General features: G+C 30.8%; 1 protein-coding gene across 5 annotated transcripts in view; it reads left to right on the forward strand.

The window, feature by feature from the left end:
* Positions 1-14,473, forward strand: part of LOC126738054 (gamma-aminobutyric acid receptor alpha-like) — a 332,395-nt gene extending 317,922 nt beyond the window's left edge. For all 5 annotated transcript variants that reach the window (XM_050443226.1, XM_050443225.1, XM_050443228.1 and 2 more), the window contains 3 exons: positions 1,532-1,651; positions 1,701-1,920; positions 14,033-14,473. In XM_050443226.1, coding sequence (XP_050299183.1) covers positions 1,532-1,651; positions 1,701-1,920; positions 14,033-14,193 — 501 coding nt within the window. In that variant the 3' untranslated portion in view covers positions 14,194-14,473. The remainder of the gene's footprint in view (positions 1-1,531; positions 1,652-1,700; positions 1,921-14,032) is intronic.
* The last annotated feature ends 2,422 nt before the right edge of the window (positions 14,474-16,895 follow it).

Consider the following 16,895-nt stretch of genomic DNA (forward strand, 5'->3'; position numbering starts at 1 on the left):
CCCTAAGTATAAAGGGTCGGCAAATATCTTTCTTAGGCGCAATACATTAAAATACAACAGAAATTCACAGGCAAAAGCGTTAAGTTAATAAAATAATAATGCTTCAACAATTTCTCGCACGTTTGCCGCTAAGACCAGAAATAAGCCGCACGTCATGGCACTCCCTACGTTTAATTTGAGTTACTAAAGGGAGAGCGAGGGAAAATCATTATTGTTATTTGTGACTTAAGTTCTTATTGCAATTAATAAATTAATGTATGCACCCTATAGATTCATTGGTTTGGTTTCTAGGCAACGTATATATGCAGAGATATTTTGCAAGTAGAGAGCCAAAAAAGGTAATGGTGGTATTTTATAACAAATTTTCCTGCTTATCTGCTTATTCGGATTTCTGGCTGGATTCAGCCAGAAATCCCAAAAAAACATATAAGGGATTACAAGCGGAAGCGAACCTCTAATAAGTATGATCAACCTACAAAAGCCATTAAGCATGATGGGTCAACAAAGCTTTAAATTTTCTGCTTCTCCATTTGTGGTGATGTCCTCAAGATCCTTTTATTGTTTTATAAATATTTTTAATTCTTGTATAATTAAAATAAAATCTGTATTGTTGTGACGAATTCATAATGAGTTACTTATTATATTGGGTATTACGTCACTTATAGCAAAAATCAATTTAGAAATTTTTATCTCACACGCATAACAATTGAAAAGAAGAAGAAAATAGACTTATTCACGTATTTAAAAGAAATATGAACTTAAATCTGTAACGATACCGTTTGATATACTTAATTTAATTTAAGTTCAATAAGTTTTAAATACAATAATTTACTTGAGGTATAATAGATTTTTTATATACCTAGGAGCTGAGGTTCAATCTATTAATCTCTGAGCTCGTTTCTTCTTTTCAATATCCTACCTAACTTTGTTATGAATATTATAATTAAAAATTATAAAAAACAACAAGAAGACCTACTTTTTTTAAAAATACCTAATTTGAACCAACCAACGTTTCGGTAGTTATATCTACTACCGTTATCAAGGTTATTAAATTAAATTAAAAATAAAATATACTTATCTTTCAAATTTTCAGTAATGCAGTCTCATCAAAATTTCTTCCTAATTCGAAAATACTTTATATACTTTTTTATATGATTTGATGGTTTATTAATAGTTTGTCAAACTTTAATTGTAATTAAGTATATCGAACGGTATCGTTACAGATTTAAGTTCATATTTCTTTTAAATACCTGAATAAGTCTATTTTTTTCTTCTTTTCAATTGTTGAGCGTGTGAGATAAAAATTTCTAAATTGATTTTTGCTATAAGTGACGTAATACCCAATATAATAAGTAACTCATTTCTTGTATAATGTCGAAAATGTTAGATTTAAATGCACCATTTCTTAAGAAACATATATCCTTAAAGCGCGAATAAATCTTGCAAAACCTCGACGTTTTTTTAAAATTATTTACATAAAAATGTTTTCGACAAAAATTATTATATTTGGGCTAAAATATTTTATTTTTAGTTTGCTGTAGTCCATTATTTTACAAAGTATGGATCCGGAGAATGTTATTTTAGCGAGTTTAACTCCGATAACTCAGACTCTGATGAAGAAAATGAATGGGAAACTTGCGAACGAATTATCGTAAGTCACACAATTTTCCTAATAAAAAAGACTATTTGCCAAATTTTAGCGACTAGGAGAAGATTCGATTACTTCACCGCCCATGCATCACCATATGCCTACGGATCCTACCTCAATAGAAATAATTCCTCTCACTCCATATACAACCATTCCTTTTAAGAGGAGATCATCTACCTCATGGATAAATTATAAGAGCTGTTCAAGGAGAAATAAGGATCATGAGATCCAAATGGAAAGTGAATGCGAGAGAACTTCAATAACTATTCAAAGTAAGTCTATTGGGAATATTTTATTATGTGTCGCATGATATCACATACAGAGAGTTACTTACGCACTAGTGCGTAAAAAGTGAAACTTTATAAACCTTGGGAAATGTGTAAATTGAGTACTTTATGCACGGTAGTAGAAAAAATTAATTTTTGATGAACAGAATTGAGGAATATATTAATTATTTGTAATTCATTTACGAGGGCTAATTAAATTAAAAAATCGCAGGTTGTCAAAGAATTTCTATTTACTAGCGTAAATATAGTTAGGAAATTTAACAGTTGTATTTATTTCATAAGCCTCTAATAAGTTCGATTTAACCCCTTCTGACAGACATTTTATATTCGGTTGAACCTGATTCTAGGATATGGTTCACAAAAGAAGAATTGGTGTTTGTTATTAAAAAGTCTTTATTTCTTTTAATGATTCTGAGGTGTTCATTTACTCTGATCTTAATTTTTCTTTCACTGTGACCCATGTAGCAAACTTTGATTCTGGATGGGAACAATTAATTAGGTTAACACGAGATCTATGTATTACTGGAAGTCTATCTTTGGTGTTGGCTAATTGTTTCGCTAAGCTGTCCTCTATTCTACAACGTAGGTCAAGCTTTATTTTTAATTCATTAGAGCAAAAACTCTTACCAATAGTTAACGAGACATTACTAAAATAAACTAAAGATTGATGTGTTTTAGAGGTTTCTGCAGCTTGTGTAGAAAGCAGTGACTCATTTATTTTTTTTAGGTATTTATTGTATAACCTTTTTCTTGTTTGGAGATGGTAACCGTGGTTGGAGAAAAGTGGTGTTCTAGGGTTCACGAGAATAGCTAGAATGGCAAATTATTGTGGCCGCCAGCTACAGTCGAATGGGGTAGGTTATTGGTTAAAAAAAAACGCCACGTAATTAAAACACTATAATGCCAACAAAAAATCTTGTCTGTCAAATTAATTTTCTTATTCCCCGAGACCAAATCTTAGTCTCAGACAATTAACTCCCAAATTGCACGAAATTATTGAATCAGTCATCTCAATATTAAGTATATGCGATGCTTTCATTTCAAAATGAACCACCATTAACATTTAACCCCCATTGCGTGATACATCATTGTGAGCAGCATCAAAATGTCTATTTAACTGTGCCAAAAAAAAATCAGTTGACGTACCAGCGAATAGTGACCAAAAATGCATGGGAATAATGGATATTTTATCAACCTCAAACTTTCAAAGGGCTACCCTAAGTGTGATAGATAATTTTAAAGGGTATACAGTCTTCTATCGGTTTACGGTTAGCAAATAGTAGGCAAAAATGTGTAATAAAAGAAATTCTATCAACTTGAATTTTGGTAGGTCAAGTAGTTGCCTCATAGTGTCACTCATTATTTTAAATGACCAACAATTTTCCCTCTTACTTCGCCAAAAAAATTGATACATGTTAAAGCAATTTACCAATAAAAATGCATGGTAATAAACAGTTCATCGAATCCAAATATTTTTTTAAATAGGCATCCATTCAATATTTCCAGACATTTATGATCACTATTCTCTGGTACATCAACTGATTTAATTTTTTAAGCACTGTAGAATAGACATTTCAATGCTGCTTACAATGATGTATAATACAAGAGTTGTTCCCATTTAGCATATCAAGGTGAGGTTAGCTGGAGGTGAGGAGGTGATTGACAGAACTTTGTCAAATACAAAATTAAATATAGCCTTTAAATTTCTAAATTCGTTTGGTTTGTGCTGAACGGAGACCAGAGAGAAGACTTACTTCCTTGTTAGCATTTTTACGCATCGCGCATTGATTCCAGTGTAGTGATCTATACATTTTTTGCGCAACTGTTGTCTTAATCTTACTCTATCACATATCGTGATTTACTTATCAAACCCGCAACTACTCTTAGTGATTACATCCGAATTAGAAGACCCAAGATGTCCAGGGCAGGCCTGCTGAAGTCAGATACAGACACCTTAAGGTAAGGATCTTTAAAAGCTAGTTTTTCGACCTTTCCACCTTTACTTTTAATCACAAAAATATAGTCCAGTTTAAATCTTTCACTAAATTGTTTAAATCCACCCTGTGCTTAAATAAAAATATAAGTAAGAAGTTTAATAAAAAAAGGATGAGGTTTTTTTTCTTACTAGAACAACCAATTGGTTATAAAAATTATCACCAAAGCGCGTATCTGTCATTTTATATTTTAAAATTGCATTTTCTTCAAATTTCGCATAATAATAATAATAATAATAATAATAATAATAATAATAATAATAATAATAATAATAACAATAACAATTTTCAAGTTGACAACATTATCCAATAAATAATTGATGAAGTCTTGGAAGTATACCAGCCAAGTTGGTAACGTGTCAGAATAGGCTAGTGCGTCTAATTTAGGAATAAATAGTAATTATGCCAATTCGTATTTCAAATCACTTCTTTAATAAATAACTGTACCGTCATTATTATTAATATTACCCGTTGTATAATAAGTCATATCTTGGTATTTGCTAAGTACAATGTATAGTAAGGACAATGAATAAAAATTCTCTATTAAAGCTGTGCAGAAATGCTTCCAGCAGAGTAAAATTATGAGACAGACTTTGTATGTTATTATGATAAATGAGTCACTTTGGTCAAGAGCAACTTCATTGGAAAGATCTGTTATTTCTTCCAAAACTCTGCAATATGTTTTATTGTCTACAAATTTTCTTACATAGAAATCCATTTTTTTTTTTTTAATATAATTAAAATACCCTATTTTAAACTTGAAAGTTGTTCAAAGAAAACAGCTTTGAGTACGACTAAAGTAATAACAAGAAACAAAACAGAAAGAACACTCAATCAAATACTGAGGCGACTAACATAACCAATAAATAGCACGATTTTTTTTTTTATTAGAAATCTTAGACTATAAACTACCTGAAAATTAGAAAAATTTAAATAAATTTAACACCAAGTAAGAAGTTCTCATTAGTAAAAATTCCTAACTGATAAAATGCCATTATTATATTGTACCTCTTTTATTATAATGCTACACACATAATATAGGTGCTCTTCAATTAGTTATAATTAATTTTTTTTTTGCTAGGCTGATCGCTTTCTGCATTTGCTGTTTTCCTTTTTTTTGTGTTTAGCTGTCTTAAGAAATCAAACGAAAACTGTGAGTCTGTAGTTGTATTACTTATTTCTTCGGAATCTCGTTAATGCGTCTGAACTGTTGGCTTTGATTGATATGTCGGTAATCCAACTTTTTTGATGTGCTTTAGATTTAGCTTCAAATTGAATAAGATGTTAAAGAGGCAATGGTGAGTCTAAAAAATATATACCAGAACATTTATGTTTCTCCAAAAGAACTAAACGCGTCTTAAACTTATTAAGTCACTTTAATATTATAGGTATAATCGAGGATATATTATAGTTTACTGAATTCTATTTATTATATTTTTTGTGGCTCTAAGAAAACTTGTTTTTAATAAGGCCCATGAAAAGAAAAGGAAAGTGATCTAATGGCAAATGTTGTGTTTAAAATGGCCTTCGTTGTTTTGGATACCCATAGGAAGATGCTAATGAGTTGAAAGAACAGCAGTTTCAAGTTCAGTTCTTGGGATGTTCCAGATGGTTTTCCTAGTTCTTGCAATCATATCCTCAAAGAGTGGGCCTTGTTGTAAAAACTATATCCCTAATCCTTCCCCAAAGATACGAATCAAGGCAGATTAAATTGGAAGACCTGACAATATTAATTAGGTTTTAATATGTGCGCAATAATAAACAGAGTCATTCGGAAAGGCAACATCTAAGGTTTTTGATGTTAAATACTTACCTTAGGGTCCAAGGAATATATAGGCCACTTTATTTTACAAAACTGATAAATAAACTAGTTCTCTTTAAAAATGCGAAAAAAAATGCTCAGTTTATTATGCAAAATTTAAAAACATAAATTTTAAATAACGGTTACGTACTCTGGTATTAATTTTTAGAACTTGAAGCAATATTTTCAGAGCAATATTTTCCAGTGGTTCTTCAGGACCGACTTACTCTATAGTTTTTATATCTTCAAGTCATACGATCAGCGGTTCCCAAGATATGGCCGAGGAGCAGTCTTATGGGGTCAAATAAAAAAAATTAATGTGATAATAGTTACGATACTAGAAGATCCGTGTGACATACTTCGTCATTATAATCAGAGCCACTATACATACTCCATTTAAGAGCGTAATAAACTTCCCATCGACTGTAAAGCAGAACTTCCAGACTTGTGGTCAATGGGTTGAACTAGCAGAACTCTTAGAAAGTCAACAAACCACAAGTCAATGACACACAGACTTGAAACTTGATACATTTTAATGAAAATCATTAAAATGTATAGAGAAAAAAACTTAAAATACAACCATCATAAGTATTTCAAAAACTACTATAGACTCACCTTCACGGAAGGGTTTTCCGCTAGTTAAGCTACTTTAACCACCTAGATTGAATATTACTGATAGTAAAATAATTTTAGCAATAGCAAAATTTTTTTGTCAAGTACAGGGTGGGCCAATTTAGACGTTTTCTTATGGGAAGCCATGTCCCTGTTAGAGATAAAAAAATTTTGACCTCCATTCTCCGTGCTCAAATTTTAAAAGAAGTTTATTGAAGTAAATGAAATTTTGCTATGGCAAACAGTTTGGCCGCTAGAGGGCGTTTCGGAAATTTGGTCATTTTCGTTTTTCGGCTATGGCTGTTGTGTTTTTAAAGATAAATGATTTCTGTAAAGACTTTCTTATAGCACTTTTAAGCGCTTAACATGCTCATGATATTTAAATTTATACAGGATGCTTCATTATTAAAATTTTTTTTTTTTTTTTTTTTAAATGAAATGCATATTATTTTTTTGCATTTTCTTGTAGCCCTTAAAATTTCCTTTTTAAATATATATAACACTAATAATCTAAATTTAATAGTTTACGATATATAAATAAATTTCTTAAATATTAAAAACACGTAGGTAATGACCCGCCATTTTAATCGCGTAAACGGAAGAGTAGGCGTGTTTTAAACTGCTATAAGTGAACATAAATAAACTTGTTTTTATAATCTATGTTTTCCTTTGTATTTATATTTTGATATTAGAATCCAAAAACGTATCAATTTTTCAAAAAATTCCATATGATTAGATGTTTTATCAAATATAATGACAATTTAAGGGCCTGCGATATCAACGTCCTTATTAAAAATAAGTGCAGTTATTTAAGACACTCAAAGATTAAAAAAGAACGTTATAGGTTCTGTATTTCTTATTTGTGATACTTCAGTAAGCGCTTTTAAAAATCAAAAGTAAATTAAACAATAGCTCCTGTTTTATTAAATATTAATTATATTAATGGACAAATACAGTTATAAAAACAAAATAATACTGTAAAAAAAAAATAAAATAAAAGTATTTATTTATTTATTTATTTATTTTAAACTTCGAATATGCACTAACAAACAAAAAGTAAAAACCAGATTTTATTTTTTTATTGATATTTTAACTAAAACTGCAACTCTATATATTACGTACTTATAACAAGTGTTCAAACTGAGCTCCTTCCTGATCAATGCACCAGCGGCTACGTTTTTCAACATTATCAACAGCGTTTCTTAATTCAATATTTGTTATTGTTGCAAATGCATTATGTAAAGCTTCTTCCAATATTACTCTTGAAGTAATTGGCTGTTGGTATACCAAGTCTTTTATTCTTCCCCAAAGATAAAAATCTAAGGGTGTTAAGTCAGGGGATCTAGGCGGCCAACGTATTGGACCTTGATTTCCTATCCATGCTCACCAAACTGCTCATTTAAATAATTACTGACCACTCTAGGAATTGTGCGGTGGCGCACCATCCTGCTGGAAAAATATAGGATGCCTCTGCTGGGCTAGAGGCAATTCCTCTAGGAAGCGCTCAACTTGCGTTTGCAAAATTTGTAAATATCGCTCTGAATTTAACTGTCCATCATAAATATAGGGACCAATAAATCTACCACGAAATATGCCTACCCATGCACTAAAACTGTAACGGCCTTGATTTCTTACAGCCACCGTTGCGTGAGGATTTGCTCGAGCCCAGGTATACCTATTATACCTATTAAAAATGCCTGCACTACTAATCGATGCTTCATCCGTCCAAATACAATTGTAGCCAAATGTTGTATCTTGACCACACTTTTGCAAATACCACCGACAGAATTCCAATCTTCTATCACGATCCGCAGGAAAGAGATGATGAACTTTTCGGGTTCGATAAGCTTTATACCTATATTTTTTTTAAATCCGTCTTGCAGAGGTCCTTGGCACACCAGTTTCTACTTCCAATTTCCGGGTGGATAGATTAGAGTTATTTTCAATTGCTCCCAAAACTGTTATATCCAATAGTTCTTGATCGTCATTTATATTATTATTAGCATTTATTCGCGGTTTAGCAAAAGAACCAAAATTAATAAGGTTTCTTTTTAATTTCTCAAACAGCGTACTATGTGGCTGCCCTCGTTCTGGATATCGTCGTTGATATAAATTACAGGCCTCTCTTGCATTTTCATTACATTCAATAAAACCTTTAATCATATCGAATTTTTCATAGTTTTGATACATTGTGATTATCACATAAAAGAAATACAAAGTAAAACAGATTATGAAAATAAGCTTGTTTATGTCAAAATGACGTATTACTCAAAGCAGTTTGACAACCGCCTACTCAACCCTTTACGCAATAATTTCATTTCTTCAAGATCTTCTTGATAAAAAAATTAGAAAATCAAACGAACTTATCTGTAATGAAGTTTGATTGTAATTATATTTCGTCCTCGTTCCTTAAATAAGATAAAAACATAGATGTTTAAAGATAGTTAATTGTGCAACTGTAGACTAAAAAATAAAAAACCTTTAAAACAAAGATATTAAAACAAAAAACATTAAATTAATGTTTGTGATATATACATCTATATAAGACTTATTTTATGAAGACAATATAAAACACTTAGTAATAAAAATAACAATAATATTGTTATATTTCTAAATATTAGAATACAAATTAATTTATTCGATAAGTTTGAAAAAATGTCCTTGCATTAATTACAACAGTTAATTTGCAAAAATTAGAAAAGGTGTTCGAATTCCTGCTAGCACCTAATTCAATTATATTTATTGATACACCTTTACGATTTGCCATAGATGATGATGTACCTATGTGTTGTATGAAATTCTTATGTGGCAGGGTCAATATCAGCCTATTGTAACCTATTTCTATATAAACATGCTGCAATATTTTAAAAACTTATTATCAATAATTTTTTAGAAAAAACAACAAATGTAAAATATACCATAATAATTTACAATTGTTCAATATGTTGCTTTCATCGTTCATAAGTATATTATTCTGAGTTAAGAGAACCATTTTTTTTACTAATTAATTCTATATAAAATATGTTATAATATTTTACAAAAGTCATTAATATCATGATTAGGAATCAACAAATAAATAAATTTACCAGCCATTGACGGCAACGCCGGTTGAACATCGGCAACATTGGCCGTATGCAGACCACACCGTCATCATCCCTTGTTAAAACAGCATTCCGTTGTTCCTGTGTCGACCTTGAAATAGACCATGTACGAAATCGAGATAAGAAACGCAGCCCTTCACTACTCGATTGCAATTTTTTATACACTTATTTTTTAATTAATGAGATCTTGTACTGGATATAGTCATTACTATCATGGTCTATCCTAGAATAACGTGTCTTTTGATTCCTTAATATGACTTATTTTAACTATAGTTACACAATAAAAAGAAACTAATTGTGAAGAAAAATGAAAAATACAAATTTGAAATCACTCGTAACGATACGCGATGTATGGCACGAAAACAGAGAATGAATTCCATGAGCATGGGGACCATCCTAGGAATGCATAGGACTGGGGGGATTGTTTACTTTAAAATTCGTGGTGTATGGTATGAGTAGAGAGACTATGTTGTTATCTTATTTACGGAACAAAGACGAAATATAATTACCAATATTCGGTAGATTCCCATAGATCCGCTCTGTCATTTATTTAAAAAAAAACAAGAACAAAAAGATATTCGTATATTTGGGTTTATGAAGGGTATAGCAAAATTGAGACTCAACAATTAATAAATCTTTTGGAAAAATAGAACAATCTTAAATTAGCCTTCAGTTCTCATTTTATAAAGTTGCGACCTTACTCGCTCTTACTACTGGACAAAGAATTCAAATCATTTTTCTTATCAGAACCTGAAACTTTTAGGAAATTTCTTCAAGTATACAAAAACTGATAACACACCAGATAAGGACTTCTAAAATTAACAAGATACAACTATTTTTCCTAAAGAATACGTCACTTTATCGCGTTACAGCCATAGATTATCTAGAAACCACTAAAAGAAAAGACCTTCATCTCAAGATTATTTATTTATTAGCCATGATGACAACAACACATAGATATCCGGTCTAGCGACGCAGGCTCTTGCCGGTTTCTTGATCGATTATTGTTATGATTTTTGGCGCCTATCTTCTTATTATGTCATCTCTGCACTGTTTTCTCTCCGGACTAGCGTCGGGGCTTCTGCCATTATCATCATCTTTGCACTGACTTCTTTCCGCGTGGAGGCTCCTACCGGTCTTCTGATTGCTAGTTTGTTGGTTTAGGCACCTTCTTATTACTGGGTCATATCAGAGTGTATTAAAGTTTGTAGTCCGGATCAAAAGGATTGACTAATCGGGAATCGGATTGACTTATATTTATAAGGTATGAGGTGGGCTGGTATTGGTAATGAGTCCAAAGACAGACCCCACCCACCCCGCACGCAGCATGGTGTTAAAGAGGCCCACCGAGAAGCGGTCCAGCTGCGATACAAACGAAAACTATTACGGTTGATTTACAAACGGAGTGTAAATTGTGAAATCTTGATTTTTAACCGGTTCAGTGTTCTTGCCGCGGAGCGACCTTACGGTAGCAATGGAATGACGTTTGTTGTCGGCTAGAAAATCCCCTTCCAGGGCTTGTTTTCGCGCCATTATTCGGAGAAATTTGCGAATTTCTGGCTGGTCCAGTGCCCTGACGCGTTCTTTGATTTTGAAATGAGCACGGACAAATTGGGAATATCATGGTTCTATTTTTTGGGATCGTGGTTGTGTATATAAGCAGTTATTTGATCGAGTTATTTTATTTTTTTTTATTATGGGTCGCATCGAAGTGCTCTGGTTATTAACGACACGGAACAAGGGACTTGACTGCATGGTATATGGATATGTCGGTTACATTTATATGTTAGTTGGTCGGCTGGTATTGGTCGTGAGCTCGCCTTCCTAACTCGATGCGATGTGTTTTTTGTCGTTAGATCGATGTGACGGAGAAATAGAAATGTTATTTATGTTACTGTTTAGATATGTTGATGTTATTAAATTTATTTGAAAAGTGTCTTTTTATTTATTTAATTAAGCGAATGTATGTTTCAGAATTAGAAAAACAGTACATAAAATAATGGAAGTTTCAAGAAAGAAGTCATTTTAATGCTGGGTTGAAGTTCAGCTTGTTGAGTTTTGAAATTGCAATGCGGCTTCGCGTTGATTTATTAGAATCTTTGATGTACCGCGAATAGTCCGTATGCCGGTGTTGCTTGCATTGTCACATGGCATGCATGTTTAAATCGCAAAATATTAGCGATATTTAATAGTTAAATGTTTAAAACATTTTTTTTTAAATTTATACATTTGATTCGTAAAATTTGACTTTATACGCCCACGTACTATTTTGTTAGACGTCTGACCTCAGTCACAGCCACTCAAGTGTGACACAGGTCCGGCCTTAAAATTTTATTATTCGGGATTTTTGGGTTTAGTTTTATAAACTAAGAAATTCAGGATAGTTGATAGCAATATAAATTTAAAGATAATATTTAAGTACGTAAAATCAGTTTAGTCAAAAATTTTAATTTAATCACTTCAGTTTTTAGCGCATCAGTGAAGTGTTTATAATAAGTGATGAGTGAATAAGTACAAATTACTTAGGTCTATTTATTATGTGGATTAAGGCGTTAAAGATTTATTTTTTGACACAAAAGGGTAAAATGTTTTGTACAAATACATAATAAATGTAATAACTTACTTATGAAAACCCCATCTCTATATTTAGTACAAACTTTTGATAAAAAGTAATTATGTAGTCAGAAAAGTCAAAGTACATTTTTTTAAATGAACTTTTACATTGAAAACCATCTAGCTGTCTATATCTTATGCTGTATATACTCTTCTATTTTTTGCCACGCAATTTTAGTCCTTTCCATCTTTCTCTGTCCATCTTTCTTTTTCAGACCTTCTTTTGAACCACAATGAATAATGATCCCGAGCTCCCCTATCTGGTGAAACATCCTTTAGGACACATTTGTTAGAACTATAAGTTCAACCTTTTTTTGTCATGTCATGGTATCATACCATATTTCGTCTAATATATGGATCTTTCTTCCTCCCGAATTATTTGAATTTTCTCCAAATATTCCATACGCCACCTGACAATTCGAGTACTTTCCATTACAGCAGCCCTTGTGTTAACTATTTTAAACTTAAATCCAAGTCTTATCAGGTATCTCCGCAAGGTTGAGATTGAGAAATATTTGTCTTTTGCCGATAAGATGTCCTTCCTAAGGAACCATCTCTATGGTCGGAACCTCATTGTTTTTTTATTTAGAATACACAACTTCCCTTAGCAATTTGGCCATATCCGTGTCAAGTTTCTTTAATTGTCCCGCATCTTTCCTTTTTTTCTGTCTTTAATCCCTTTTTTTACTAAATAGCATATTGTACTATAGGGAATCCCTATTAAAAACGCTATTTTTTGCAAAGCACTACAATCAGAGCTTTCTTAGATTCTTTAGACATTTAAACTTTTTTGTTTGGGGCCTGTACTTAAACAATTACGTTGTAAAACTGCTTGATTTTCCCCTGTAGCTTCTACTTCCCTTGCTTTTTCCTCAACACTAGAAAATTAAGTGTCAGAACTATTTGAGTCTAAATCACTCTCCAGATCACTCTTATTGTTTTCATCACAAATGTTATTGTCTTTCTTGTACACCGGCGGTCTCCATAAGCTAGCACAATCACTTTCCTCTTCATTTGCCAAATTTTCCTGTCTTTTTTCCCAGGGTCAAAACATTTTTAAATCTTTAGGTATATTACCAAAACAAATCCACAAACACAAATAAAAAAAACTTCCTTACAGTAAAAACTGCAAAAAATTTAGACGAACACAGGCCAAATTCTAAATTCTCTACTTTCATAAACGTGTAAAAAGCAAAACCGACAGAACCCATCAAATAATAATAACCTCACATGACCCCTCTTCCAACTATTAAAGGTGATAGACCAATGCTTAAAGATCTCTTTACAAGCACGAAGAAAGTAATATCAGTTAGTATATATATAACTAAGAAGGATAGACAAGTATGCATAAAAAATAGAATTATACATATTTTTTAAAGAATTTCCTTATTTGCAATCGTATTATGTTTATATCTGTATACAAGTCGTAGTATTTATTTACAAAAAAAACTTGACAAGAAATTGAATTCCCTTTCATCATTTTAAAGAAATATTTCAGAATTTTGCTTGATAACCATTTGTTAAATAATTTTTTTTCCATATGAACCCCAATTTATAAAGAAAATATCCATTAATAATTTAGAACTGCATTTTTGTCTGACAGTAATTCTTAATGATCTAGGGTTTTTTTCTAGAAATTATAGGAGTATGTCCACTTTGAAAGAAAATGTTATAAATTCCGTTAGATATCTTTCAGAATCTGAATAAATTAGCAGCTAGATTGAATTCTAATGATATTGGAGTGGATTTTTATACTATTCAATAAAGACATCGGTTTTTTTTTTAAATTTTAAACTTAATTTCTTATTTACCTGCAATTATCTTATTTAACCATTTATACAGCATTAAAAAATACTTTCGTAAATTGACTTTTATATTTCACGTTATTATTTTTTTATATTTTTAAAATGAAGTCGTTAATTTATTTAAAAAATAGTATTGCATATATTGTAAATAAATGTTATTTATTTTTTCAGATAACACATGCAGAAAGAAAAAACGAACTCCACGCTTCAACTCAGTATCGAGAATTGATCAAGCTTCTCGGATAGTTTTTCCAATATTTTTCGTTACGATTAACATGTTTTATTGGTACGCTTACTTGTTAAGCACTAACAGGTTGCAAAATATCAAATAGCTGTAATTATAGTATAGTTTAATATGAAGTTTCATTCTAACGGAAACTATGAGTAAATTTAAGTAAATGCAGAGAAAAAAAATATTGTGCATAATATAAAGCATAACTGATGAACGGCATTGGATTATAAGCAATTGTAGTAGTAGTAGATTGACTAATGATTGATGATAGAACATTGCACACATCTTATTATCGTGTCAGAGCATTTACATAAAATATATCTTCAAATAAAGCGTATACCAAAAAGAAAATAATGATATTGCAGTTGCTCCAAATTTTATTCATAGTTTTATTTTTGTTTTTTCCCGTTATTTCAGAATTTGGAAATCCAAACAAATTCCAAGTAGAAACGTTATATTTCCATATCATATTTCATTAGGTAACGAATTTCATGATATACTGGCAATGATTTTGGAAATAGTATTATCAGAAATTTAAAACATTTACAAAAAAGAGAACCACACTCAACCACGTAGTGCGTTTCTATTCCGCTATATAATGGATATGAATACGGATCTGATAAAGGGTATTATTAATATTAATAAAAACACATATTGCAGCCTATATTTTGAACAAATATATCCAAATTTGTTACGCCTGTTCCTTAAAAAAAATTAATAATATAAAAAGATTCAAAAATAAACACACATAAAAATCTCTAATACTGGGTGCCAACACATCCTCTATAATATGAAAGATATTTTAGGAGAGTCATATATGTGCCTCTTATTAAATAGGCACTATTGTTATCTTTGTAAATATTTAATATACCGGATCGGGTAAATTAGCAAACTTATAGGAATTTTTCTGCTCATGATTTTCTAATTGTAAAAATGGTGAAAATAAAAAAAAAATTAATAGCATAAATTTTGTTAAACGGCATTCCCCGTACATTTTTGCATAAATCAAAAGAAAATAATTTTTTCACAAGTCTATCTTAATAGCATAAATCTAAAAATTACAAAATCATAGCGATATTAATAATTTTGCCAAATTAAGGCCAGTTGGCTTTGAACTTTCTGAAAGCATAATAAATAAATCATTGTTTGAATAATAAACTCATAGTATACGGGTAAAATACCTTTTACGCATGTTGAAAAATGTGATATATTAAAATGTTACCCTATATACCGAAACAATAGTGACATAGCGCTAGACGGGTACGGTCAAATACTTTCTAATTCTCTATAGAAAATTTAATTTTAAAGAAAACGTGTTTATAAAAGAAGGAACTAATTTTTAGTAAGCGAGGATGTTGAAATCTTTATTTTGGCATATTTTGAAGCTCATATGGGAAACGAAATAAAAACTAATTAGAAATTTACCGAGAGCTTACAGTGTGAGATTAGTAATAATAGAACAAACTGGTTACGGAATGCATGAATGAAGCAAATGATATTATTTTAAACTGTATAATTAGCAGCGACAAAACTAATTTTTCAAACAAAGGTATGTTTAACTGTAAAAATGTACACTATTGGTCCAAAAAAATCTTTTCATTGTTGATTCCCAAATACCCTCAAAATCAATTTAGTATAAACGCCTGGTGCGGCTTAATAGAAATCCAAAGAACAGAACCTGTATTTTATGATGGTTCTCTGGTCAGGAGATATGTTGGCCTCATAATATTTGGAGGGCTAGAAGATAATTTGGACAATGTTAACTTGGAGAGAGGGAAACAAATCTATTTTCAACAGGTTGGAGCACTTACTCATCAACTAAATGTTATAAGAATATTACATAATAGATGTTTAACGATAGATGGATTGTGACATGTGGCGTTGATTAGCCATCTAGGGCACTAGACCTAAGATCTCTCAACTTTTATTTTTGAGATTACATAAGGAATTAAGGGTGTAAAAAAATACAGAACCATTGATGAACTTCAAACACATATTATGTAAATAATGGATTAATAGATAAAAGATCAAAAACTACAAGACGCTATAGCTAAGCTACAAGTGCTTAAGTGTGCTCAGAAATGTATTGAACAAGATAGCGATGTTTTTTTGCTTATTTATTGTAAATTAAATAGGTTCAGTTCAGATAAAATTATTATTATCGCTTTAAGTTTATTATTTTCAGGCTTAGACTATTAGTATAAAGTATGTTGTACTTTAGATGGTCGCCAATATACCCCATATATTACTAAAAATAGATAAAGGCCATATCTTCATTTTTAGCTAATATAAAATATGATTAACATTATGATATTTTGTGTTTCCCTAATACATCGTATGTAAAAACCAAACGACATTTTGATTGTTATATGTAGAAAAATACTAGAATTATTAATATGTTTATTTGTCAAGTGATATTTAAAATATTTAGATTTGAAGAAAAATAACAGAGTAAATACAACATTTTATGTAGATATTGTGTTTTTATTTATTTTCAATTTTTCATTCATATTCCACAGAATGCGGCAATTTAATTCTCTCAAAGTAGGCTTTGGAAATTTTGGCAACATTGTAAGATTTACAGGACGACATACAACTACAATATACATACAATACAAGGTGATGTAATCATTGGGTATCGACGGACGGTGTACCGCTCAGAAAGCACAAAAATAATCTCACCAGACTTAAAATTCATTCTTAACAAGAGAGACCTCCTAGATAGTTTTGTCAAAGAATTTTGCACGATTATGTTGTTGTTATAATACCAAATATTTTCGCGTAATTCTTTTGTAATACGTA

This window comes from Anthonomus grandis, chromosome 6 (genome assembly GCF_022605725.1).
Source record: "Anthonomus grandis grandis chromosome 6, icAntGran1.3, whole genome shotgun sequence".
Classification (NCBI taxonomy): Eukaryota; Metazoa; Arthropoda; class Insecta; order Coleoptera; family Curculionidae; genus Anthonomus; species Anthonomus grandis.